Source organism: Emys orbicularis, chromosome 4 (assembly GCF_028017835.1).
Source record: "Emys orbicularis isolate rEmyOrb1 chromosome 4, rEmyOrb1.hap1, whole genome shotgun sequence".
In the NCBI taxonomy this organism is placed as follows: domain Eukaryota; kingdom Metazoa; phylum Chordata; order Testudines; family Emydidae; genus Emys; species Emys orbicularis.
In genome coordinates this window covers 107,633,811-107,661,379 of record NC_088686.1, presented here as the reverse complement: position 1 = coordinate 107,661,379, position 27,569 = coordinate 107,633,811, and the positions used below count along the sequence as shown (strand labels likewise).

The 27,569-nt window shown below is 45.3% G+C and overlaps 1 protein-coding gene across 1 annotated transcript in view; it reads left to right on the top strand.

Annotated features, from left to right (window-relative positions):
* LOC135877394 (NACHT, LRR and PYD domains-containing protein 3-like) overlaps window positions 1–26,588 on the top strand; it is a 45,699-nt gene extending 19,111 nt beyond the window's left edge. Inside the window, exons 5-10 of the mRNA XM_065402822.1 lie at window positions 2,297–2,467; window positions 7,481–7,654; window positions 9,445–9,615; window positions 12,304–12,474; window positions 15,286–15,390; window positions 26,504–26,588. Coding sequence (XP_065258894.1) covers window positions 2,297–2,467; window positions 7,481–7,654; window positions 9,445–9,615; window positions 12,304–12,474; window positions 15,286–15,390; window positions 26,504–26,588 — 877 coding nt within the window. The remainder of the gene's footprint in view (window positions 1–2,296; window positions 2,468–7,480; window positions 7,655–9,444; window positions 9,616–12,303; window positions 12,475–15,285; window positions 15,391–26,503) is intronic.
* The last annotated feature ends 981 nt before the right edge of the window (window positions 26,589–27,569 follow it).

The window sequence follows — 27,569 nt, the reverse complement described above, 5'->3', positions numbered from 1 at the left end:
ACTATTATACAGCCATGTATATCAAGAGACAGAGGCAGCAAGATTGGACTCTTTGTCAAGAATCCATACTGCTATGGGAATGATGGATTCTGCATCAACTCAGTATCATAGTATGACTTCTCCTGGTAGGTGTAATAGCCTGATGGATCAGCCAGGCAGGAAGAGCACATCATCTCATGAGTGGACAATAAAAGGTACAGTCCTTCAGTTAGTGTCCCATGAATGGGGATTTCTTCAGATAGATCTTTTTGCCATCAAAGACAAGTGCCCACTATTTTGTTCCCAGGAAGGAAGGAGCTTGATGTCAGAAGAGGTCTATTCTACTGAATAGAAGAAGGTATTTTAGAAATTCACCCAGATGATTTTTTGTGGCCTATGGTAGTAAAGTCAAAGATAGATTGATTTCTTCACAGAGACTGTCTAAATGGATTTTTGACTATATCAGTACAGCTTATCAAATTTAATAAACTAGATCATCCTGCACATTTAATGAGAGCTCTGTCTTCTTCAGCAGCATGTTTCAATGAAGTACTATTAGTAGAAATCTATAGAGCAGCAACGTGGTCTTCAGTCCAACCAAACATTACTCATTGGTAGCAGCATGGACAGCAGATGTCCAGATTGGCAGGGCATTTCTCCGGTCCTTATTCACACGAACTCCTGACTCAGACCTCCAGACCAACCAACCTGCTGGGTAATCACCATGAGTGGGTGTCATAAACATACAGCTAAGGGTAGCATAAAATCCCTCTTTACCCTGTAAAGGGTTAATTCCTCTTTTACCTGTAAAGGGTTAAGAAGCTCAGATAACCTGGGTGGCACCTGACCAAAAGGTCCAATAAGGGGAGAAGATACTTTCAGATCTGTGGGGGAAGGTTTTTTGTCTGTGTCTCCTGGAGTCAACAAGGAAACAGGGCAGGGAAAATACATCTCCCTAAGCCATATCTGAACTAAGCATCTAGTCTTGCAAAAATAGTAAGTAATAGCAAAGAAATGCGTTAGAATATCTTTTGTTTTAGCTTGTGAATTTTCCCTGTGCTAAGAGGGAGGTTTATCCCTGTTTTTGTAACTTTAAAGTTTTGCCTAGAGGGGAAATCCTCTGTGTTTTTGAGTCTTTTGTTATTCTGTAAAGTACTTACCATCCTGATTTTACAGAGGTGATTCTTTTACCTTTTCTTTAATTAAAATTCTTCTTTTAAGAACCTGATTAATTTTTCATTGTTCTTAAGATCCAAGGGTTTGGGTCTGTGTTCACCTGGACCAATTGGTGAGGATATTATTCTCAAGCCTCCCCAGGAAAGGGAGTGCAGGGACTTCTGGGAATATTTTGGGGGAGGTAGGGCTCAAAGTGGCCCTCCCCGAATGTTTGTTTAAATCACTTGGTGGTGGCAGCGATACTAAGGTAAGGAAGGAATTTGTGCCTTGGGGAAGTTTTTAACTTAAGCTGGTAAAAATAAGCTTAGGGGGTCTTTCATGCGGGTCCCCATGTCTGTACCCCAGAGTTCAGAGTGGGGAAGGAACCCTGACAGTGGGATCCACATGCACAAAAATTTGAAGAAGAACGAACAGTGATGTACCTTACAGGAACTGTGATTTTTCGAGATGTTCAATGCCTGTGGATCCCACGACCTGCCCTCCAAGGCCATAGCTCAGAGTTGTTCTCTGTGGAATCTGAGCCTCAAAGGAACCGAGGGGTGGGGTAGCTCCACCCTTTATGCCCGCAAGAGGGGGAACATGAGGTTATGCAGGGTGCATGCATGACCCCAATGGACGCTGCTAGAGACAACTTTCTGAACTCCTGTACAGAGGGTGAACACACACAATGGGTGGGATCCACAGGCACAGAACATCTTGAAGAACCAGTCACTGTAAGGTAAGTAACCATTCTTTTTACCCTGAGCATTTTGATGTCAACACAGATTAGGTTATTTCCCTCCTCCATTCTGAGGAACGATGGACTCTCGTGCCCACCTATCATTCCCAACTAGGCGCCTCAGCCATGTATTGTCTGATGTCTGACCCTGTTGCCATCTCTCGCAATTTTATCAGAAATCTCTTGTAATGATGCAGGGGGCTATGCAGGGGTCAGTTTTGGTGGCTAGGGACAGTGCTTTGGGAGGGAGCTTTACCCCAAACTGTATTTCCCATTGGTCAATGGCAGAGGTTTGGGGCTTGAAATGTCTGGGCCATTCTGGATGCTGAATGGTCAGGCAGAGGGTCTGCTGGGCAGGGCCGCCTATCAGAACAGTCCCATTCATGCCGTGATCACTTTTCCCTGCATTGCTCTCTCCTGCAGATTGCAATATTGCTGCATTACAGGTGCTGCCTGTGGGGATCTCGCTGCTGTTCTCAGAACCAACCAGAGCCTGACAGAGCTGAACTTGAATGGTAATCCTCTGGGAGATTCTGGAGTGCAGCGGCTGTGTGAGGGACTGAAACATCCCAGCTGCAACTTGCAAAGACTGTGGTAAGTAACATTTGGCGTCCTCTGGATTTACAGGTGTCCTCTATGTAAAGTGCTTGACAGGGTGTGTTGCTGGTGTTTGATGAATGCTCCCTGCAGCTACATGGAGAAGATGAAAGTTAAGTGTTTTTACAGCACCCGCATCAATGACTCATAACGTGCGCCCAGCCTGCCCTGTTTGGAAAATGGATATTGTAAGTAAATCTGGGCCCACACCGGACAGCTGGCTCTCCAGCCCCTAATCATTGCAGAACATATATATGTTTAGGGTACGGGAGGGAGGGCAGGGGTGTAAATATTTTAAACAACTTTTTGTGATTTTTTTTTTCTGTTGATTTATTTTTTTTGTAAAGAAAGAGTCTGTAAAAAAAAAAAAAATACAAAAGGGAAGATCCACATACAGCTTGTATGTGTTCCCAAATACCATATGAAGTCACCATAAAGTTAAGCAATTTTACAACTCATGGAAGCTGCACAAATACCTGATAATGCTACCTGGATATAACCCATTCAGGAGGAGGTTACATTAATAAAATAGACGTACATAAATAGAAGAGGGAATGAGGGAGAGGGAAAAGGCAGGAGTGGTTAGGTGCAATGAAGGTCTGGCACTCTTCATGCAGTCTCAGCCTTTATCCAAACATCTCCACATTAGCAAATGTCTTAGCTGTAAGTTGTGCCACTCTGCTGAGGGTGGCAGGTCATAGCACTGCGTTAGCCTTAGAAAAGGAGCAAAGCCCTCGTCATTGACTCATTGGGAAGCCCATACAATGCCCCTACTCAGCCAGTTCTTCCAACTTACAGGTTTGCATCTAATTTGCAAGTCTGGGTTGCCCCATAGAGATGCCTTGCATGAAGGCGAGGATGAAATGAGTACCTCTTCGCTAGGACAGCCCAGATGGCGTGTGTGGCCACCACGGTGAGCACCCTATTTTTCTCCATTAGACAAGGAGTCCTGCAGAGGGGACTGGGTGCAATAACACAGGTTCAGTTTCCACCCACATGGATATAAAGGCATTAGCACACTGGACCCAGCCTGACATCTGTGACCTGAGAAAAGCAAATAGTAATTTTGTAGATCTAGGAGACTAACCTCACCCCCTGTCTGTAAGGAATTGAAGTTTTTTAAATGATAATCATGGCCATTGGCCAGGGCCCCAAAGGAAGGCTCTAATGATGCTATTAAATATTTTAAAAACAGACATGACAGGAAGGGCAGAAATGGTTAGTTTGTGTAGCTCAGCAACTCTTGCTGGTCTTCTCTTCCACTCCACTGGCCTGTAGATGGCGCTGCTGCATCCCCCGGCTCCTACACACCTTTCCATGATGTCTGGCAAGGAGGAGAGCTCTCTCTCTCTCTCTCACTTCCAGTGTGTGCAATGTCAAACTACTGGGCACTAAGGACCCCCCGCAGCAAGATGTGGCGACATGCCGGGGTTTTCTTCTGGTACCAGTTTTTCAAAGTGGAATTGGCATCCTCAAGTTCCTACAATGGAGCAGGAGGCTGCCCACTTCCGCCGTCCGGTGATCTCTTCGGTAGACTTTGGCGCTAAGCGAACACACAGACCTTGTATAATCCCCAAACAAACTGTTCATATTGATCTGTCTGGGCCAGTCATCAATTGTTTCATCAGCTCCCCAACACAAATGGAGGAACAAAGGCAATTATTACTGATAAATACAGTGTAAATAAATCCTTTCTGCAGACGGTTCACTCCCATCAGATGAATTTGGGGTGCGGTCTTCCCTGAACTCCCCTGCTGGGGAACTTCACATTCTCATTTGAGGAGAATTGATGTATGTTTTCCAACCATTAATAAAATATAAGCTTGGAGCAGACGAGAACCTGGAGAATTAGGTTAGTCACAGTCACTGGATAGGTTTGTGTGTGCAAGCACAGCAGACGACAATAGAGAAGTAAACTTGGTGTAAAACAGAAGAGTTGCTCAATTCACTGCAGGCTGTTTAAAAATCTTTCTGCTTCTAGTGGCTTTTAAAGCAGAGGCACTTCCCCACCAATCCTGACATGGAACTGAATTGGAAACTTCATAAAATATTTAAGCCCTCGCTGCCTGAAGTTCCCTAACTTTTCTAAAGGCTGAGCTTGAAAAACCATTGTCTTATTTCATGGTGTCCCCCAAATGGTGTGTTATCAGGAGCTAGCTGCAGTATTTTCTTTTATAATGAATTTGAGAAGTTTAACAATCAGTGCATGAGGTTTCAGAGTAGCAGCCGTGTTAGTCTGTATCTGCAAAAATAACAGGAGTACTTGTGGCACCTTAGAGACTAACAAATTTATTAGAGCATAAGCTTTCGTGGGCTACAACCCACCCACTTCGTGGGTTGTAGCCCACGAAAGCTTATGCTCTAATAAATTTGTTAGTCTCTAAGGTGCCACAAGTACTCCTGTTATTTTTGCATGAGGTTTGGCTCTCAGGGCCATCTCAGAGGTCCCTGGTCCCTAAGATCTTTCCAGATCAAATTCAAAATCACCCAGCAGGCTGAGTGCCTATGTCAGGAGCAGGGGGACAAATTCTAGGGATTTGCCTTGCTCAGCTCCTTCAGGTACCTCCACACTTCTCAGATTATTATGGTGCGAGTGCCACTTGAGGTCTGACGGCTTACATTCTGCAGAGGATATGCCTTTAAGGCTTCTCTGTATCTGAGCCAAGAGCCCCTGTACTAGGTCCTCCACTGCTGATATTCTCCTTCAGCTTCATTCATCAGTCCCTTTAGTGCTTTCAGAGAGGAATCCGCTGAGGTAACAGTCAAGTGCATAGTCGTCGTTGTGGCCTTGATTTCTAATGTATCTGCAGAAGCTTTTTTCAACAGGGCTATAATAGATTCAGTGCCCTTGGTGGCAGCCTTCTTGCTGGGGTGTGGGGGGGGGGGGGCGTCTCCATTTCCCTCATCTTTTGGCCACTGGCAAAGCCCACAGTAGTCACATCACTGCCTATTGGCATTTAAAAGGTTTGGGGTACCTGTTCCTTTGTTGGGAGAGGGGGGTCAGGTGCGGGTTCCCGATGCCGAATGGAAATGGATGCAGAGGATGGCTTTGGAGTGCAAGAGATTTGCTCCACCATGCCAAACAGAACCCCCTAGACTCCCTAAAACCCCAAATTATTAATAATTATTTAAAAGAGCTCACTCTTAACCTTCAGCTACCAGCCTATTTTACAGATCACTTTACTAACTTTTGATACTTTGATCTTTCCATATAAAACTAATAAAAACAAAAGAGGCCCTAGGACCCCCGAGGATTCTAAACCTCCCTGTCTGAGCTGAAATACTCAATTTGGGTTTCAGCTTCAGCCCCAACCACGGTGGCTCCTGTGAGTCCTCCAGTGCCAGCTGGCAGAGGGCACATCATGCCGTAACTCACATCAGGCCTGACACACTCGCTGTCCCTGCTCACTGTTGTCAGAATCTGTATCTAGAAGGTGTCATGTAAGGGATCGTATGTAAACTGGGGACACGGTCATTAGTATTATTGTGTGATGTATGTGCAGTCGGTGTATAAAGAATTATAGTGGTGTGCTGGAAGTATGGTCTTAAAATGCATTTGGCAGGCAGTGTGTAAGCCCAGTCTGTCCTAGACAAAAGAATGTTGTTTCACCTGCTTGACTGTGTCTCCAATGTAAGTTGAGCAAGGTGAGGTCAGTACGTTAATATAGAAGGTAAACAAAACCATCAAACTAGCAAGTCAGGGGCGGGGGGTGGCGGCCGTGGCCATTTAACAATCCCACCAGGGGACGGAGGGTGTACCCCCAGGAAGCCTTCCTGGCTCTTGAAAAAGAGACAATGGACTTTGGGAAATGGGATGCATAAGCAGAAACAGACAGCCATTTTCGCATCCATCACCTGAAGGACATGAGGTCAGAGCTCTTGAAATCTAAGGAAAGATGGATCCTTCAACCAAGGAGGTTGAAGTCTCTAGAAACTGAGAAACCATAGAGCTCTGTGAGGCTCATACAGGGGAGGTGGTACTCTATAACCCATGTCTTGATGGCAGGGGTCAGTCAGTGACTGTGATGTCTCACTGGTTCTTCAAGTCCTTGCTTGATTGGTAGGGCACCATTATTTTGTGAATATAGCTGGGTCTGTGAGCTTCTGGGGACAGGCCACCATGGCCAGAACTTTTTCCTGGAGATGAGGAGAGTTCTGTTCTCCATTTTATGGAAAGGATGGTCTGATTGGGATAGGACAACGATTTTTGCTTACGTCGACGTTCATTATGAAGATCAGGTACAGTGTGTGACCAGTTTTGTGTGTGTGTAGGCCCAGAGACTCCGTGTGACAATCGTTGGGTGAAAAGGGTAGACTAGATCAGATATATTGTTGATGTAAATGTTGAAGTCTCCAGGGATGGTAATTCTTGAGAACTCCATCACCATATCAGGCAGTGTCTCTGTCAGCTTCTCTGGAAAACCTGTGCTGTCTGAATGCTAGTATTGATCTTGTCATTGGTCTCTGAGATGAAGTAGATACACTCAAAGGTCAGGGGAAGAGGTGGGGGTGGTGTTGGAGAGGAAGTCTTACCCCGAACCTTATTCCTCATTGGTTGATGGCTGAGGTTGGAGCGTGAAATGTCTGATTTATTCTTAATGCTGATAAGTCAAGGGTGACGTGCAAGCAGTGGGGCTGAATCAGGAAGTCCCACCCAACACTGGCTTCCCATTGGACAAGGGGTGGGGCTTGGGGCAGGGCCTAGTGTAATATGCATGAATTCTTATGAAGGAGACTTAGACAAAGCTGAGAGGGGTGGTTACTTATTAGAAGCAAAGCACGGGCCATCTCCAAAGTGTGATTGCTCTCTCTTTCTCTTTCTGAACCTGCATGTGCTGCCAAGCATGGCTGTCTAAAAAATATCCTCACAGCTAGAACTGGACTCTTGGCCCAATTTCAATGCTGATTGGTCAGGAGAGGGGCTGGCGGGCAAGGCCACTTGTCAGAACAGCTGTGATGAGCGCAATTCACGTGGTGATCGCTCTTGTCTGGATTTCGTCTCTTGTGCAGGTTGGAAGGCTGTCATCTCAAAGACACTTGTGGTAGGGATCTCGCTGCTGTTCTCAGAACCAAACAGAGCCTGACAGAGCTGGAGATGTGTCATAATTATGATCTGAGAGATACTGCGGTGCAACAGCTGTGTGAGGGACTGAAACATCCAAACTGCAAATTGCAGAGATTGATGTAAGTAACATTTGGCCACCTCTGTGCATTTACAGGTGTCCTTTGTTTAAAATGCTCACCCATGAGGGTGGCTGGTGTCCGATCCCTTTACTGTCTCTCCAGCACTTGTGTCAGTGGCTCACAACGTGCATCAGCCTGCCTTGTTTGGGGATTGTAAGTAAAGCTGAGCCCACACCAGACAGCTGGCCCCACAGTCCCAATTTTGGGGGGGGGAACCTACCAGGAGTATAAAAGCTCCAGACAATATAGCTCTGCGGGTCTTTAGCCGCAGCAAGGTTGCGGTCCATCAGAGAGATTATATGGGAATACTTCCCCACTCGCAAGCCCTGAATCTGTGTATAAACCAAAGCAAACTTTTACTAAAGGAGGGGGGAACACACAGCAACAATGACTCAAAACTATGCAAATCATTAACCCCCACCCCTAGTATTGGAGGCAGTAGTCTTTTTCCTCAATTCCCCACCTTTGGGAGAGATTGCCAACATAACCCATAGGCTGGGGGTTAGGGCAGGGAGGAGTCTAGTCTCTGCTCCAGAGTGGGGATTCAAACCAGGGTCTCCCACAGACCCAGGTGAGTGCCCTACCCCTGGTCTAAAGGCTGTAAGGAAGCCACTAGTTCCTCCTTCAGGTTCGTGAATCTAGCCCTGAAAAAAATGTTGGCCAAAACTGTTCAGCAAATCTGTGCCAAATTCATGAATAGTTTTGGGTCGCCCCAAACCTGTATCTTTTGGTGAATAGACTATTCACCCCCAAAACTTCAGCCAGCTCTAGTTATTATCCCCATTTCACTGATGAGGGAAGTTGAGGCTCAGCGATCTTAACTGAGTGTCCCAAGATGTCCCAATAATACATTCTGTGATCCAGGCCCAGGCTTCTTTCATATGTAGCAACTTAATAAAGGGTTTAGCCACCACCACCAAACTCCCATAGTAATTCACCAGGCCAAGAAACATGCTCCATTCAGATGTGCTTTGATTGAGGAGCCAGCACAACAACATGCAGTTTATCTGGGGGATCACTTACTTGGTCCCTAAGATCATGTGTCCCAGCTATGTAACATATTAACTGTGAGTCCCTTCATTTTACAACCTCTGTAGACGCCCCCTCTAGCCCGTGTAAGTGGGTCTGATACAGGGAGGGAAGGAAGGTCTTTTCTCACACACCCAGAAGGTCCCTCTGGTAGCAGGGAACCCAGCTGTGCTAAACAGATGGGCTGGGAGTATGGTGGGGGGTCAAGGATTCTATCATTAGCCATATGCATAGCTGGGAGTCTGACTAGGAGAGAACTCGTGTAACTCGTCTTCCAGTTTGGAAGGGTTTTGGCTCCCACAGGCAGGGCTGATAGTTCTAGACACTGGGGAATGGTTTGGGGAAGGCAGGGGAGCTTTTACAGAAGCTTTAGATTTCATTTGCATAAGCAGAAAGGAACCAGAGTACCAGCACTGGGAAAGGGTTTGCACTGTTCCTCAGTGCCTGGTGTTAGGATTCTCCAGTTCATTACAGACACCTCCCCCCCCCCCCCCCCAACCACACACACACACTCTGCTTCCTTCCCTTCAGCTCATCTGAACATTCCCTTCTGGAGCACGGGGTGACTGACAGAGCAGGGGCAGAAATCCACACAGGGGCCTTTGGTGCCGACATCCCGCAGCCTCCTGCTAGAGCCCTGTGACTGATCTCTTCTGAATGAACCATCCCCTTCCACAGAGACACTGACATCACCGAGAGAATCTCAACAAATAGGGAGGAAACAAGTGATTATCTTCCTTGCTGTTTTCCATCTCCTACAGTTTGAACTGGTGCAATCTCACTGATGCTTGTTGTGGGGCTCTCTCTTCGGTTGTCAGCACCAGCCAGACCCTGACAGAGCTAGTCTTGGGGTATAACAAAGTGGGAGATCCAGGAGTGCAGCTGCTGTGTGAGGGACTGAAACATCCCAACTGCAGACTGCAGATATTAAAGTAAGTAACAGCTTGCTCCCTGTACTCTGTGCCTCTGAACATTGCACTACTGTGATTTCAGTGCTTTCTACTAGGGTCACAGCCCTGCTGTGAATGCTCCTCCATTCAAATCCTTTACCACCATCACAAGAACTAACCCTGGGACAAAGCTTAGCAACTAGACAAAGAAACGTGGGAGAAAAAAGGAGGGGTGGGGGGTAAGGAAGAGGGAAAGAACAAGGGACGATTTTGCAATGATTTAAATTTTGGCTGTGTAGATTTTAGGAGCGAGTTATTTCCCCAAGTCTCTTCTTTGGGTCTTGACATAAAGGTAACATGGCTGCCATGTCCCTCCCCTTAGAACTGCAGCGTCCCCAGAACTGGAGCAATGGAATCCTCTTCTCCTGCGTAGGCTGGACAGAACCTGCCCCCCCTTCCTCAAGTCCTCTGATCTGGTCCCTTGGTTACAGCAGGCCTGATTCAGTTTGACTCCCTTATGCTCAGTTGGATTCACTGAGCCACATTCAGAATTGAATTGGGGCGGGGGGGTCACATTTGGTAAGTGTGTGTGAGGGAGTGTAAAGGGAGTCTGAGCTGGTGGGACAGCCATGCTGAGAGGAATGGAGGAAGGGAGAAGTTACGGCGTAGATGAACGAATTCCTATTCAGAACATTAGAAAATGCTCTGACCTCATCAGTATCCAAAAGTGTGACCCAGCTATGTCTGCAGCTGACACCTCCCTGCAGTTTTCCCCCAAGGCCACATGGTGAGGTGACGGAGGACGCTGCATGGGTACTAGTGCCTCCCAAGGGGTGCATCCTCCATGGGCAGTTCTGAGTCCAGGGTGCTGTGGGAGAGGGGTGGCCCTCACCGGGCACCATTTAACCCTCTCCCACCCAGTGCTTCTGCAGCTGCTCCCACCGGCTTGATTCTCAGGATATGTTTACACTGCACGCGCATACAGAAACCTGGGTCCTTTTCTTGGGTTAGCTACCCTGCATTAGCTAACTCAGGTTAAAACAGCAGTGAAGACATGGCTTCTAACTCATGTTAGCAGCTCACGTTAAAGCCCAGGCTCCCCTATACACTTTAATTTAAGATGCTAACCTAAATTAAAAGCAGAGTTTGCTGTGTTTTCACTTCTGTTTTAACCTGGGGCAGCTAACCTGAGTTAAAACACACTTTTTATTCTTTCTTTTTTTTTTTTTGCTATGTAGACATACCCTGCAATAGCTGTGAGACACATGCTTTGCCAGTGGATTTAATCTCCCTCTAGTGCCTGATCCACATAGAGGATAGCAGCCTACTACTGTTACCAGTTAGTCCGTAGGCTCAAGTGATAGCGCTCTGTGGGGAGTTCTAAAGGTGAAAACACTGCTGATAGCCCAGCTTGGGGGTCAATTATGATTCCATGTAATAGATTTACTGTGTTCAGGATTTTTTTTTTTTTTTTAATTAGGAAATTATATTAAACCTGTTAAAGGAATGTTACCATTGCTAAGTCAAACATTTAAATGAGGAAATATCAGACTTAAGGTTGCCCATGAAAAACTAATTTGACACCCCCCCCCCTCCCTGGCATGTGCATTAAGATGCAGTCTTTAATTATATGTTTTCATGCTATGAGGCAGAGGTCCTATGGAAGGAAGTCAGTGAACAGCAGTGGACTGAACTCTGCGGATGAATCAGGGTTGTGTAGTGAATGAGGCCATTGTCTGTAGGACCACTGCCTCATCTGTTGCGGAAGTCAGAAGGTGGGTAGTGAATGAGGCTGGGTATTACAGGAAGAGAGAGAAGGATTAAGGCAACTGAATGCTGCCCTGGAGTCTGCTCCCTGCCTCTGCCAAGAAGTGTCTGCGTGGTGCTGGGCAAATCACCTAAACCAAAACGTTCATAGTTAGACACTTTCTGGGTGCCAAACTGAGATGCCTGGGATCTGATTTGCAGAAATGCTGAGCACTCATGACTGCAACTGAGGAGCTGTGCTTCGAACATGTAATGTGCTATTAAAATGTTAAGGAATCTGGAAGACCAGGGTCTAGGGGTCTCGAATACCCAGAACTAGTGGACATTTTTTAGCTTAATCTCTCTGTACCTCAGCTCCCCGCCTAGAAAGCGAGGATGATAATACCATCTACTGTCCTGGAGTGTCGTGAAGATAAATAATCCATTAGTGTTTGTGAAGCACTCGGATACTATGGTGAGAGCACCAGAAAGAGGCCCAGGAGGAAATTAATATTTCTGTATTTGGTACAGAATTAAGGTCTGGGACCACAAAGTGAATGATGCAGGTAAAAAGAAATTTTGCATGGCTGTTCCTTTAGAGTGCACCATCTACCCTGTCTGCTGGATCAGGCAAGGAGCTATAGAAAAAATAGTATGTGGTCATGTAACTATAGATTGTCATAATGCAAACAAACAAGGGGGCTGAATTTCAGTTGCAAGGGAAACCTAAGTCTAGCATTCCCTATGTTTTTGAATGCTTGACTTTGCAGCCTTAAAGTTCTTATAACATAGTTTCTGTTGTTGTTCTTGATGTAATTATATATTTTAAAGCTTTCTATAGATGTCTATTAGTTAAACTAAAATCAATATTTGTCTGTGAACTAAAATCACTTTAGAGATACACACCAGTATCAAGGAGGGGAAATGCAAAAAATGGGGCAGAAACAAGTAGTTCTGCCTTCTATAAATGTCTGTCTCCTGCAGTTTGCCTCTCTGTGAGCTCACAGCAGCTTGTTGTGGGGATCTCACCTCTGCTCTCAGCACCAACCAGACCCTGACAGAGCTAAATATAGGGGGCCACTCATTGGGGGCTTCAGGAGTGCAGCGGCTGTGTGAGGGGCTGAAACATCCAAACTGTAAACTACAGAAACTAGGGTAAGTAAAGTCTGTGCCTGTTAACAGTGCAATGCTGAGTTACTCTTTTTACCAGGATCACAACATCCTACAGGGCATGGAACCCAGCCATGGACCAGCCCCACCCTGCTCCCCAGGTGAAGAACAGAGACCCACTGATGTGTTCACTGCTTGTATTTTACTAGTTAAACAACTGAACAACATAGTGGGCTCTGGCCTCAGCCTTTGTTGAGCAGGGAAAGCAACTGGGCAGCTGCCCTAAAGGGGCAGCCAAGGATCCCGTGACTTGGGGTAATTCTCAGGTGGTGCAAAGCTGGTATAGCCAACTCTGTCTCCCTCCCTTAGCATAGGGCATGTGTGGTATGGAGTCAGATATTAGGGGACGAGAGGATGGGGCAGAGTGCAAGGTGCCTCAGCAGACCCTAGGCCAGCACAGCAGCTGAGGTAACTTAGGGCAGCCCTGAGGTTCCTGGAAGTTAGACTGGAAGCTGTTTAGGCCCCAACTTTGCCCCAGGATCAAGGAGCAGAAAGGTGGGTTAGAGCAAACTTCTCCTCCAAGTCTCCTCAGAAGCACCAAGTGCAGCCGAGGACAGAGCCAGGTTCTGAAGTCATTGCACGACTGTAGATATGTTTCCAGCAGCCTGTTTATACTTATCACCCCGAGGACCACAGAGCATGACAATATTTCCTCTATGCTGCCTGACAGCGCTTGCTTTGAAAATGGCTCAGGCTTACAGAAACAAGGAGGATGATGGGAGGAAACAGGAGGAATCATGGGAATTATTCTGTTTGTCTCCAAGCCCCAAGGTGCCATTGTCTTCCAGTAGGAATCCCACGGTGCAGAGCATTGAAAATTCCCAGAATGCATAAAGAACAGTGGGGTGGGAGCAGTGACTCATTGGATGCCTGACCTGAATGTAGAGTGCTCGTTTCAAAACAGTGCTGTCCTTGTGTGGCTGGAAATCAACAAGGCAACATTAACTTGATTGCAGGATAACAAAGACGTGTTATCAGTACGATCTGGTATCGCCCGTCAGCTGACGTGGATATGCAAAACCAGCAACAAGTTGAAAGTATAGAGGTGTCCTTAATTTGAATAAACCAAAGAGAACTGCAATCTCTTAACCCTGGCAACCCTTGGAGGAGGGGAGTGCTATTCATGGTGGGTGACCTGAAGCGTCATGAAGGTCTGATCATATTTAATGGATCAAGCAGCCTCTGAGGTGGTCCTTAGGTTTTATACAGTTTTCAGGGATTGTTGGAGGGGGCTGCCCTCTTCTCTTCCTATTTGACACTTGCCAATAGGCATCAGGTTTCTGCTGCTCCAGTTTCTCTGGTACTTCTGTCCACGTCCAGTAGCTGGTGACGGTGTGTAATAAAGTTTGTGAGTCCTTTCTCATCAGAGGATATTTAAGTTTCATTAATTTCAAAGATCGTTTTCTATATTGACCCACATTGTTAATGAAAATTCTCCTTGTTAAGCAGTTCTGTTAATATTCCAAAGCTACACACATGTCAGATGCTTAGCCCTGTCAATATCTTTTTCTCGGGCTGTACTATTCATATCAGTATTTCAGAGTGGTTTCATCACTGTATTTCAGAGTGCAACAACCAGTCAAAAGGAAAACAAACAACATCTTTTACAATTCCTCTGAACTGAGTAGAAATGTTTTGTATATTCTCTATTCTCTCTGGCACATTTCATTTGATAGCTTTTGGGGCTTACAGTGAAATAAAAGACAAAAAAAAAAGGAATAAAACAGATTATCCACATGTAGAGGGGGACTGTATCTGATTCATAAGGCAGATAAAGTGCAGTTTATAATTTGGGGTGAAAATGCATTTTGGATTCTTAGTGTTTCAGGAATTGTGACTTATGGAACCTTCAGTTCAAGTAGATCAAGCAGTGGATCTAACCAGTTTAAATTTACAGTGTCCAGTCTTATCTCTGATCTACTTCACTACGATTTGATTGTGTCCCATGAGTTAATATGTCATGCTTTACATGCTCTTTCCTATAAATGTGTTTAATCTTTGGGTGGACCTCTTTAGCTACACCAAAAAAGCAATTTCATTCATCTGTAAATTTATAAAATGTTTTCTCTGTTCCTCAGTTGACTTACCTTTGTCAATTTCTTTAAGCTAATGTATCTATAAACTTAAGCAAAGTGAAGGAAATTTTTGTAAACATTCCCGTTTTATCCCTGGGAGAGTTCAGAGTCTAGTTTCAACTTATCTGGCTTTCTATAGACAACCTATCTGATACCTTGAAAATGGAATATCGGCCTTCTATTGTCCTGCTTTCTAGGTGGAGTTAGAATTGGAATACTCTTTTGGGGTAAACAGAGATAGCTGTCAGCAAGTTTTTCTGTGTTAGGATGGGGAAAGCATTCATCGACTCTTGATTTGGAAATGAGATGTGATCATAGTGGTTAATAATTCCTAATATATTCAAGGCATATTTAGTGCCCATGTACATCATCTGTGAACCACGCCTTTCACTCCAGTTTGTTCTAGAAGATGGGAGTATCCAGTAATGAAGCAGCAGCTCATTACAGCAAATTACTAGAATTCTCAAACCCATTAGAAATGGACTCCCAAAGTTCAGCTTTCCCTTAAGTTCAGCTGGACGTTTGCATGCAGAATACACAGTAACTGACACAACAGGTGCACATGGAAAGGAATTCCCTCAGGGGCCTGTCGTGCCAATGGGAGCATTATGGTTTATCTGTGCATGGCCGGGTAAAGAATCTCCTTTTAGACACCACTGACAGCAGTGAATGGAGTAAAAATAAGCATTGTTTCCTCATGGTCTATATTTGGTTCCTGCAGATTGTGGAGTTATGACATCATAGCCGATCTTAATGCGGGAGATTCAAGAGCAATGGTACTATGTGATGGCCTGAGGTTTGTAAGCTGTGATCTTCGGAACTTCTTGTAAGTTACTGCTGGGTCCTTTTAATTCATTTGTGTTAACTCAGGGTCATGATTAAGGACTTTTTACTTGAATCACAGTGTTTCTTTCCATGCCCCCTAACCCAAGATCTGGTTGTCCTTCTTTCCCCACGGTTTTGGTGATAGGCTGCAGTTTGCTATTTGAAAAGCTGAATAACATAGTGGCGTTCAGTGCATACTAAAGGCAGCATTTTGTCATATTAGAACAGCATGTTATTTTATTCAATAGGAAAGACTGAAAACAGAAGTCTGGGATTCTTTCACAATTTAATGAATGGAACCCTCCTGTACTCAGATAATTTACAACCATTACCATGATTGATCCTGGGACAAAGACTAACAGACAAAGAAAATAGACAAAGAAAAGAAGAGTGAAAGGACAGAAAGAAAAGTACTTAAGTACCATTTATAATCTGCACAAACGCCCAGCCAAATGTTTTTAAGGTACAGATAGCAGTGAGGCCTGGCTTCCACCTAAGACTTAGGCTGATCTACCTACATTGCTTAGGGGTGAGAAAAAAATCACATCCCTGAGAGACATAGTTAAGCAACCTAAGTCCCAGTATAGAATTATTCCATTCACGTAGCTACCAGGAGGTGGATTTACTGCAGTGACGGAAAAAACCCTTCTACCACCGTACCAAGTATCTACATTACAGTGGTACAGCGGCAGCTGTGCCGCTGTAGTGCTTGTACTGTAAATGTAGTTTGAGTGTTGTAAAGTGTCTAGGCCACAAGCCTGAAGGGGAAAAGAAAAACTGTTTGAACAAGTCCTACAGAATGAGAAGGACGAGAGAAAATGAGACTAAGGAAGATAGAATCATAGAATATCAGGGTTGGAAGGGACCTCTGGAGGTCATCTAGTCCAACCCCCTGCTCAAAGCAGGACCAACACCAACTAAATCATTCCAGCCAGGGCTTTGTCAAACTGGGCCTTAAAAACCTCTAAGGATGGAGATTCCACCACCTCCCTAGGTAATCCATTCCAGATGAAAGACAGATGGATGGGAATAGAAGCAAGTTCTGTGGAGCTTTGGGTTAGTAAAGCTTTTTAAACATGTCCAGTTCTGTGCACAGTCCTAGAGATCCCGCAGACAGGGCTTTGGTTCTGGGGGACACATCAAGGCAGCTTTCAGAATAATTTTGATTTTCAAATTAATTTTGAATTTCAATTTTTAGCTTTTTAAATTAGTTACTATTTGGGAAAAAGTGATTTTCTCAGCCTATTCGTTCTGGCATGTTACAAATGCAATAGGGCTGGTGTAATGGGATATCCCGAGGGGGAGGGGGCAGGGTCATTGGTAGTGAGCGAAGCCCTGAGAGCTCAGTATCGTAGAACACAGGCCTTTTTACTGCCTGAACTACACCACCCAGCTCAAGACTGTAGCTGATTCAAACCTGTATATGATCCAGCCACTAGAGGGGGACAGAGCCACATGGGGTAAGGGTGGGTTACACCGGCAGGTCCCTTTCCTTAGAAGAGCACCATGCTCTGAACTGGAGCACAAGCTCCTGCTCACCCACATTTACTGTAAACAAACCAACCCCATTCTCCTGACCTGGCTGTAAAAGAAATACAGGAGTAAGTGACCTATCAATGCCTTCCTGCAGTCAGGCTGGATTTTGAGGTCCCCACCTGAATTTCAGTAGTTTCAAGCCAAGTCTGCAGCATCACAACAGTTGCTGAAAACACCCCCTTGAAGAGCTGTGTTACTGACGCCTTGTGGGGAGAGGGTGTAAGTAGGGTGACCAGACAGCAAGTGTGAAAAATCGGGACAGAGGGTGGGGGATAATAGGAACCTATATAAGAAAAAGACCCCAAAATCGGGACTGTCCCTATAAAATCGGGACAGCCGGTCACCCTAGGTGTAAGGAGCACGTGCAGCAAGGAGAGCTGAGATCTTGCTGCTTCCATAGAGTCTGAGAGCTGGATTTTGCAGCCCCTGCTCCCTGTGAGCACTGAGTACCCCACAGCTATCAATGGGACTGTCCATGTCAGTAAATGCTCACCACCCTGAGCAAGGGCTGCACAATCCAGCCCTTTACGTGCAGAAAGGACACTGCTGTCCCTGCCCAGAGCTCACAGGGTGAGTGGGTTGTGGGGGGAGCAGGCCAGGCAACAGATTGCACCAGCGCTTCTCCTCCTGTCCCCCAAGGGAAAGGCACCTGCTGGCAGTGAGCTCAGCAGGCAGGGCCGTGGCTCTGGCAGGCAGCTGGGACTGTGAGCTCTTTGGGGAGGGACCATCTTTGTGTTCTGTGTTTGTGCAGCGCCCAGCACAATGAAGTCCTCGCCTATGACAGTGGCTCCTAGGCGCCATACTGACCAAGTTTCCCAGCATGTTAGGGAGACTCCCAATTTAATAATGTTATTTCCTGCAGCTACATATGCATCAGCCACACGTGCATTAGCCCCTCTCTCTCTCTCTCTCTGGGACAGAGTGAGAGACACTGATGCTCGTGTATGGCTGATGCACAAGATTCCGGGTAATGTAGTTGACCTCTGCTGAACGCCAGATTAACCTGTCGTTGGCTCCTGGGTGACCAGTGGGTCACAGTGCCACTCAGGTTTGACCATGCCAAATTTGAGTAAGTGGTTTTGTGACTTCATTTGTGGGGTTGTCATGCTGCTCTGGTTTGGCCAGGCTGCCCCTGAAATAAATTTGCTAGGCGCTACCGCAATAAGTAGTAATCATAAAGAACCCAATGGCGTGCAGTGCCCTCCGCCTCAGATGGACTGTCAGCCATCATAGAAATGTAGGGCTGGAAGGGACCTCGAGAGGACATTAAGTTCAGCCCCAGGACCAAGTAAACCTTAGACCATCCCTGATAGGTGTTTTTCCAACTTGTTCTTAAAAACCTCTAATGATGGAAATTCCACAACCTCTCTTGGAAGCTTATTCTAGAGTTACGTATCCTTCTAGTTAAGAACATGAGAATGGCCATACTGGATCAGACCAAAGGTCCACCTAGCCCTGTATCCTGTCTTCCAACAGTGGTCAATGCCAGGTGCCCCAGAGGGAATGAACAGAACAGGTAATCATCAAGTGATCCATCCCCTGTCGCCCATTCCCAGCTTCTGGCAAAGAGCGGCTAAGGACAGCATCCCTACCCACCCAGGCTAATAGCCATTGATGGACCTATCCTCCATGAATTTATCTAGTTCTTTTTTGAACCCTGTTATAGTCTTGGCCTTTATAACATGCTCCGGCAAGGAGTTCCACAGTTTCACTGTGCATTGTGTGAAGAAATACTTCCTTTTGTTTGTTTTAAACCTGCTGCCTATTAATTTCATTTGGTGACCCCTAGTTCTTGTGTTATGGGAAGGAGTAAATAACAATTCCTTATTCACTTTCTCCACACCAGTCATGGTTTTACAGACCTCAATCATATCCCCCCTTAGTCGTCTCTTTTCCAAGCTGAAAAGTCTCAGCCTTATTAATCTGTCCGCATATGGAAGCCGTTCCATACCCCTAATAATTTTGTTGCCCTTTTATGAACCTTTTCCAATTCCAATATATCTTTTTTGAGATGGGGCGACACATCTGCATGCAGTATTCAAGATGTGGGCATACCATGGATTTATATAGAGGCAATATATTTTCTGTCTTAGAATCATAGAACTGGAAGGGACGTCGAGAGGTCATCTACTCCAGTCCCCTGCACTCAAGGCAGGACTAATTATTATCTAGACCAAGGATCTCAACCTCAAATCACCATGAGTGCCACATGAGGACTAGTACATTGGCCCAAGGGCTGCATCACTGACACCTTTTCATACAAAGATACAAAAGCCCCCACCTCTGTCCCTGGCCCCGCCCCCACTCCACTCCTTCCATGGGGCTCCATCCTGCCTCTTCCCATCCCTTCCCTGCCCCCATTCAAACCCCTTCCCCAAATCCCCGCCCCCGCCTCTTCTCCGCCTCCTCCCCTGAGTGCCCCACTCCTCCCCCCTGCCTCTTGGAAAGTCCTAAGCGCCGCCAAACAGCTGTTTGGCAGTGGGACACGCTGGGAGGTAGGCAGAGGAGCGGGGACGTGGTGCGCTCGGGGGCGCAGAGGCAGGGGGGCAAGGGGAGCTATGTTGGGCTGCAGGAAATAACTCCACGGGCCTTGTGTTTGAGACCCCTGTTCTAGACCATCCCTGACAGGTGTGTGTCCAACCTGCTCTTAAAAATCCCCAATGATGGAGATTCCACAGCCTCACTAGGCAATTTATTCCAGTGCTTAACCACCCTGACAGTTAGGAAGTGTTTCCTAATGTCCAACCTAAACCGCCCTTGCTGCAATTTAAGCCCATTGCTTCTTGTCCTATCCTCAGAGGTTAAGAAGAACAATTTTTCTCCCTCCTCCTTGTAACAACTTTTATGTACTTGAAAACTGTTATCATGTCCCCTCTCAGTCTTCTCTTCTCCAGACTAAACAAACCCAATTTTTTCAATCTTCCCTCATAGGTCATGTTTTCTAGACCTTTAATCATTTTTGTTGCTCTTCTCTGGACTTTCTCCAATTTGTCCACATCTTTCCTGATATGTGGCACCCAGAACTGGACACAATACTCCAGTTGAAGTCTCATCAGCGTGGAGTAGAGTGGAAGAATTACTTCTCGTGTCTTGCTTAAATACTCCTGCTAATACATCCCAGAATGATGTTTGCTTTTTTTGCAACAGCGTTACACTGTTGATTCATATTTAGCTTGTGATCCACTATGATCCCCAGATCTCTTTCCGCAGTACTCTGTCCTAGGCAGTCATTTCCCATTTTGTGTGTGTGCAACTGATTGTTCCTTCCTAAGTGGAGTACTTTGCATTTGTCCTTACTGAATTTCATCCTATTTACTTCAGACCATTTCTCCAGATCATTTTGAATTTTAATTCTATCTTCCAAAGCACTTGCAAGCCCTCCCAGCTTGGTATCGTCTGTAAATGTTATAAGTGTACTCTCTATGCCATTATCTAAATCATTGATGAAGATATTGAACAGAACCGGACCTAGAACCGATCCCTGCGGGACCCCACTTGATATGCCCTTCCAGCATGACTGTGAAGCACTGATAACTACTCTCTGGGAATGATTTTCCAACCAGTTATGCACCCACTTTATAGTAGTTCCATCTAGGTTGTATTTCCCTAGTTTGTTTATGAGAAGGTCATGCGAGACAGTATCAAAACCCTTACTAAAGTCAAGATATATCACATCTACCGCTTCCCTCCATCCACAAGGCTTGTTACCCTGTCAAAGAAAGCTATCAGGTTGGTTTGACACAATTTGTTCTTGACAAATCCATGCTGACTGTTATTTATCACCTTATTATCTTCTAGGTGTTTGCAAATTGATTGCTTAATTATTTGCTCTATTAGCTTTCTGGGTAAAGAAGTTAAGCTGACCGGTCTATAATTCCCCAGGTTGTCCTTGTTTCCCTTTTTATAGATGGGCACTATATTTGCTCTTTTCCAGTCTTCTGGAATGTCTCCCGTCTTCCATGACTTTTCAAAGATAAATTGCTAATGGTCCGTTATCTCTTCCGTCAGCTCCTTGAGTATTCTAGGATGCATTTCATCAGGCCCTGGTGATTTGAAGACATCTAACTTGTCTAAATAATTTTTGACATGTTCTTTCCCTATTTTAGCTTCTGATCCTACCTCATTTTCATTGGTATTCACTATGTTAGACGTCCAATCGCCACCAACCTTCTTGGTGAAAACCGAAAAAAAGAAGTCATTAAGCACCTCTGCCATTTCCACATTTTCTGTTATTGTCTTTCCTCCCTCATTGGGTAATGGGCCTACTCTGTCTTTGGTCTTCCTCTTGCTTCTAATGTATTTGTAGAATGTTTTCTCGTTTCCTTTTATGTCCCCAGCTAGTTTGATCTTGTTTTGTGCCTTGGCTTTTCTAATTTTGTCCCTACATACTTGTGTTATTTGTTTATATTCATCCTTTGCAATTTGTTTCCACTTTTTGTAGGACTCTTTTTTGAGTTTTAGATCATTGAAGATGTGTTCTCTTGCCATACTTCCTATCTTTCCCACACAGTGGGATAGTTTGCTCTTGTGCCCTTAATAATGTCTCTTTGAAAAACTGTTAACTGTCTTCAATTGTTTTTCCCCTTAGACTTGCTTCCCATGGGATTTTACCTACCAACTCTCTGAGTTTGCTAAAGTCTGCCTTCTTGAAATCCATTGTCTTTATTGTGCTGTTCTCCCTCCTACCATTCCTTAGAATCATGAACTCTACCATTTCATGATCACTTTCACCCAAGTTGCCTTCCACTTTCAAATTCTCAACCAGTTCCTCCATATTTGTCAAAATCAAATCTAGAACAGCCTCCCCCCTACTAGCTTTCTCCACCTTCTGAAATAAAAAAAATTGTCTCCAATACATTCCAAGAACTTGTTGGATAATCTGTGCCCCACTGTGTTATTTTCCCAACAGATGTCTGGGTAGTTGAGGTCCCCCATCACCACCAAGTCCTGTGCTTTGGATGATTTTGTTAGTTTAAAAAAAAGCCTCATCCACCTCTTCTTCCTGGTCTGGTGGTCTGTAGTAGACCCCTACCATGACATCACCCTTTGTTTTTTACCCCTTTTATATTTACCCAGAGACTTTCAACAAGTCTGCCTCTTATTTCTATCTCAATCTCAGTCCAAGTGTATATGTTTTTAATATATAAGCCACACCTCCTCCCTTTTTTCCCTGCCTGTCCTTCCTGAGCAAGCTGTATCCTTCTATATCAATATTCCAGTCATGCATATTATCCCCCCAAGTCTCCGTGATGCAAACTATGTCATAGTTGTGTTTATTTACTAGCATTTCAAGTTCTTCCTGCTTATTCCCCATACTTTTCGCATTAGTATACAGACATCTAAGATAATTATGATTTGATTTCCACCCCCAGTTCTGTTTTGTCTCTCCCTTATTTCTGCTAGAACAGCCCTTGCTCCCCCCAGATTCTATCCCTTTCTTAATGATGCCCAAAATTCTGTTTGCTTTTTTGACTGCCGCTGCACATTGAGTGGATGTTTTCAGAGAACTATCCACAGTGACTGCAAGATCTTTCTTGAGTGGTGACAGCTAATTTATACCCCATCATTTTATATGTGTAAGCAGAGTCAGGATGAGCTCTACCCTGACATCTGGTGGTGAATTATGGCGAGTGTGGAAAAGAACTCCAGGGGCTGATCTTGTTTGCATAGGCACACCCACTCGCCTGGCAGGAAACAACAGCAACTGAAAGTGGTTACTTTGGCTGGTGTGGGATCCCCAGTTTCTCTATTATTGGGGCAGGAAGAATAAAGTTTTGTTACCCTGATTCTGTGAATCAAGGCCAGTGGAACTGTTGTATGACAGAAGGACTGAGTGAGTCCTTCACCATTACCTAAGTAGCACTTGCTTGACAAGGGGCATGGGTTACAAAACCCAGTGAATGGAGAGAGGATGGGGACAGGTATTTGTGCCTGATGGTATGGGCCCCCTCTGAGGGTTTGAAACACAATTGCACCACCTCCTCTCTCCACTGTTGAATGTTAGAGCTAACTTTGATTCTATTAGGAGTCTAGTTACAGGCTGCTGAGCTGAATTCACTTTGGGCCAATGGTGCACCAGCACTGGGGCTCCCCTACTATACTATGAGCTGAAATCACAAAAGAGCTAAAGTTATTAAGAGCTGAGATCACTGAGTGCTGTGTTAACTAGTGTGGGAGCCTGAAGCTATATTGCTCAGCAGCTGGTGGAGCAATTTGTGGGGACGACTGGAGGAGCAGCGAGCGGCACGGAACCTTGCGGGGCCGGTTGGAGTGGCCCAAGGAACGGCGGGTGGAGCTGTTTGCGGGGACGGCTGGAACGGCTCACAGGTCGGTGAGCGGAGCGGAGCAGCTTGTAGAGCGGAGCAGTTCGTGGGATGGCAGGAAAGTGGACTGCCTCGTGGTGAAGGCTGCGGCAGAACCCCCACGGAGAAACAGACGGCTGGCCAGCCTTGGATCACGTAAGGTGCCCCTTAACACCCTGCGTGCCCCCCCCCCCCTTTTACTCTGGGGCTGCACTGACCAGGGACAGAGACTTTGGGGGGTTATTGGACTTTTGGGACTTTGGGTGGTTGCTGGACCCAAGAGACTTTGGGGGTGTTGGACTTTGGGGACTTTGGGTGATTTTTGGGTTGCTGGATTCAAGAGCCAAAGGGAAAGGACACAGCCCAATTTGCTGGGGTGGGTTTTGCTCATGGTTTGTGTTATGAATCCTGTTTGTGGTGTTTTTCCAATTTTATGCTGATGTCGTTTACCTCATGTTATTAAACATTTTCTGCTACACTCAGACTCTGTGCTTGCGAGAGGGGAAGTATTGCCTCTTAGAGGTACCCAGGGGGGTGGTATGTAATTGTCCCAGGTCACTGGGTGGGGGCTCGAGCCGGTTTTGCACTGTGTTATTGAAACGGAACCCCTAGATACAGAACCCGGCCCTTGTTGCTGCCAACTTAGATGGGCAGAAGGGTTACATATGTATAGTTGGGATTATGTTTTCCAGTGTGCATTACTTTGCATTTATCAACATTGAATTTCATCTGCCATTTTGTTGCCCAGTCACCCAGTTTTGAGAGATCTTTTTGTAGCTCTTCGCAGTCTGCCTGGGACTTAACTATCTTGAATAGTTTTGTATCATCTGCAGATTTTGTCACCTCACTGTTTACCTCTTTTTCCAGATCATTTATGAATATGTTGAATAGGACTGGTCCCAGTACAGACCCCCGGAGGACACCACCTCTCTCCATTCTGAAAACTGATCATTTATTCCTACCCTTTGTTTCCTATCTTTTAACCAGTTACCAATCCACGAGAGGACCTTCCCTCTTAACCCATGACAGTTTACTTTGCTTAAGAGCCTTTGGTGAGGGACCTTGTCAAAGGCTTTCTGAAAATCTAAGTACACTATATCCACTGGATCCCCCCTGTCCACATGCTTGTTGACCCCCTCAAAGAATTCTAGTAGATTGGTGAGGCATGATTTCCCTTTACAAAAACCATGTTGACTCTTCCCTAACAAATTATGTTCATCTGTGTGTCTGACAATTTTGTTCTTTACTATAGTTTCAACCAGTTTGCCCAGTACTGAAGTTAGGCTTACCGGCCTGTAATTGCCAGTATCCCCTCTGGAGCCCTTTTAAAAAATTTGAGTCACATTAGCAATCCTCCAGTCATCTGGTACAGAAGCTGATTTAAATGATATGTTACAGACTACAGCTAGTAGTTCTGCAATTTCGCACTTGAGTTCCTTCAGAACTCTTGGGTGAATACCATCTGGTCCTGGTGACTTATTACTGTTTAGTTTATCAGTTTGTTCCAAAACCTCCTCTAATGACATCTCAATCTGGGACAGTGCCTCAGATTTGCCACCTAAAAAGAATGGCTCAGGTTTGGGAATCTCCCTCACATCCTCAGCAGTGAAGACCGATGCAAAGAATTCATTTAGTGTCTCCGCAATGGCCTTATCGTCTTTGAGTGCTCCTTTAGCATATCGATCGTCCAGTGGCCCCACTGATTGTTTAGCAGGCTTCCTGCTTCTGATGTACTTAAAATTTTTGCTATTACTTTTTGAATCTTTGTCTAGCTGTTCTTCAAATTCTTTTTTGGCCTTCCTAATTATATTTTTACACTTCATTTGCCAGAGTTTATGCTCCTTTTTATTTTCCTCACTAGGATTTAACTTCTGCTTTTGAAAGGATGCCTTTTTGCCTCTCACTGCTTCTTTTACTTTGTTGTTTAGCCACAATGGCTCTTTTTTGGTTCTCTTATTATGTTTTTTTAATTTGAGATATACATTTAAGTTGAGCTTCTATTATGGTGTCTTTAAAAAGTTTCCATGCAGCTTGCAGGGATTTTACTTTTGGTGATGTACCTTTTAATTTCTGTTTCACTAACCTCCTCATTTTTGTGTAGTTCCCCTTTCTGAAATTAAATGCTACAGTGTTGGGCTGCTGCGGTGTTTTCCCCACCACAGGGATGTTAAGTTTAATTATATTATGGTCACTATTATCAAGCGGTCCAGCTATATTCACCTCTTGGACAAGATCCTCAGTGCGAAAGGATACCACAACATCATCTGGAATGAGGGTCCCAACTGTGGGATCATTTCCCTTTGCTCCAGTTGGATGTTCCCCTTCCCTGAGACGTTCATCCTCCTCAACAGCACAGAGTCTGTCAGACTGGGGGGATGAACCGTTCTATTGTGTCCTGGAAAGTCTCATCTATGTACCTCTCTGTGTCTCCCTTAGCTACTCCAGCTCAGCCACCCTGGTCTCCAAAGTCCGTACATGGTCTCTTAGGGCCAGGAGCTTCTTGCACCGAATGCACACATACGCTACCTGCCCATAGGGCAGGTAATCCTACATGCTGCATTGGGTGCAATAAATTGGATAGCCCCACTCTGTTGCTGGACTTCTGCCTGCATTCTCTTTCTACTCCTGAACCTCATTCCTTTGTTGGTGTTTTGTTTTTATCAGGGGGTGTTTATAGCTTAAAGTTTAAAGAATGTTAAGTTTATCTAGCTCTCCCCCCACTCGCCCTGGAGAACTCCCTTGCAAAACTCCCCTGTTAACCACTCCTGTTCACTAGCACCTCTGGTCACTTACGAGCGAGCAGGCTTTTTAAAGCCCTGGTCTTCCTGAGTAGCCCCGCTTCCTGGTTAAGGGTTGATGGGAGCTAAAGGGCTTAGGGATCAAAGCCTTGTTGAGAAGTTCTCAGCCTTGCCTACCAGGCCGCTAGGCTCAGCACACAAATGGTCAGCCCAAAGTCCCCCAAATAAACAGACCACATGGTATATTTCAGTCAAGCAGGAAGCACAACACAAACACACACACTACAGACAACAAACTTACCCCAAGGGTCACATAATCGCTCCTCCTTCACCTGGAGAACTCCCTTGCAAAAATCCTCTGGTCGCTTAGGAGCGGGCTTTTTAAAGTTGGAAAGTTTTTCCTAATAACTAACCTAAATCTCCCCTGCTGCAGATTAAGCCCATTACTTCTTATCCTACTTTCAGTGAACATGGAGAACAATTGATCGTGTCTGCATTGAGAATTAACACTTCTTTTCTTTCTTGCTTTTCCCCACAGAGTGAACTGTATCGATCTAAGCGAAGAGAAACATCCAGAGCTGTATGCTGTGAAAAAGATAAAACCTGAGCTGTACATATGGTAGGTCAGTGATACTCAGACCTCAGTGGTTCAGGAGCCAAATATTTAGTTTTTATAATATATAATAAATATATATAACACACTCACAGCAAATAAGTTAATAACTTAGTGCAAGTTGATAATTTCTTTGATTAATAACATAGTAAAAGCATCCTGATTGGTTAATGACTTAAATTGGTTAATAATTAAATCATCCAGTGTTTTAATATCACGTGCTGCAAAGAGCCGCAGGAGACACATCAAAGAGCCACTTGCAGCTCACAAGCCGCAGTCTGAGTATCACTGTGGTAGGTTGATCAATGGGAGCCATTGCACCAAGGTGGCTCTGGCTTGGCTGCCCTGCCACTCGCTAGGACAGCAGCGGGGGCGGGGGACCCCATGTACCACCTCCAGTGACTCCAGCAGCTTATTTCAGCATCTGGGGTAGGGGGGTAGGTAGAGATTGTCAAAGCCAGCCCTCCTGCCTGAGGGTGAGAGGCTCAGGAGTAGGAGCTGGATTTGCTCCATGCTTGGTCTGACCTTGGGGGGTGGGGGGAAGTAGCAGGAAGGGGGCCAGGACCTAGGGGAGGGGGAGATGTGGGATCATGAGATGGAGGAGTCTGGGAACCTCCCTTTTCAGTCTCTGAGTGTTCAGCAGGGAAACTCAGGAACCATCTTTGGATCCAGAGGGGAATTGTCATTCTGTTCTGATAGCTCAGTCACTGTTTGGGTCTTTACAAAGGGTTTGTAGTTTTACACAATTCCACAGCTATTAAAGTCAGTATTATCTGGATCTACCTGCAACACTTGTTTATCCTGGATGTACATTTCTGTGTCAGCTTTGCAGGAGTCCAATAAAGATCATGAATCAAGAAATATTGTTCCACTTTAAAGTTTGTGTTTTTTTGCCATTGTGTGTGCTAATGCATAAGAATTCTCCCGTTCTCCAGAGCCAGGGGAGTTCTCAGAGGTGTTAGCCAGACATTTTTTCATGGTTTCAGTTTTT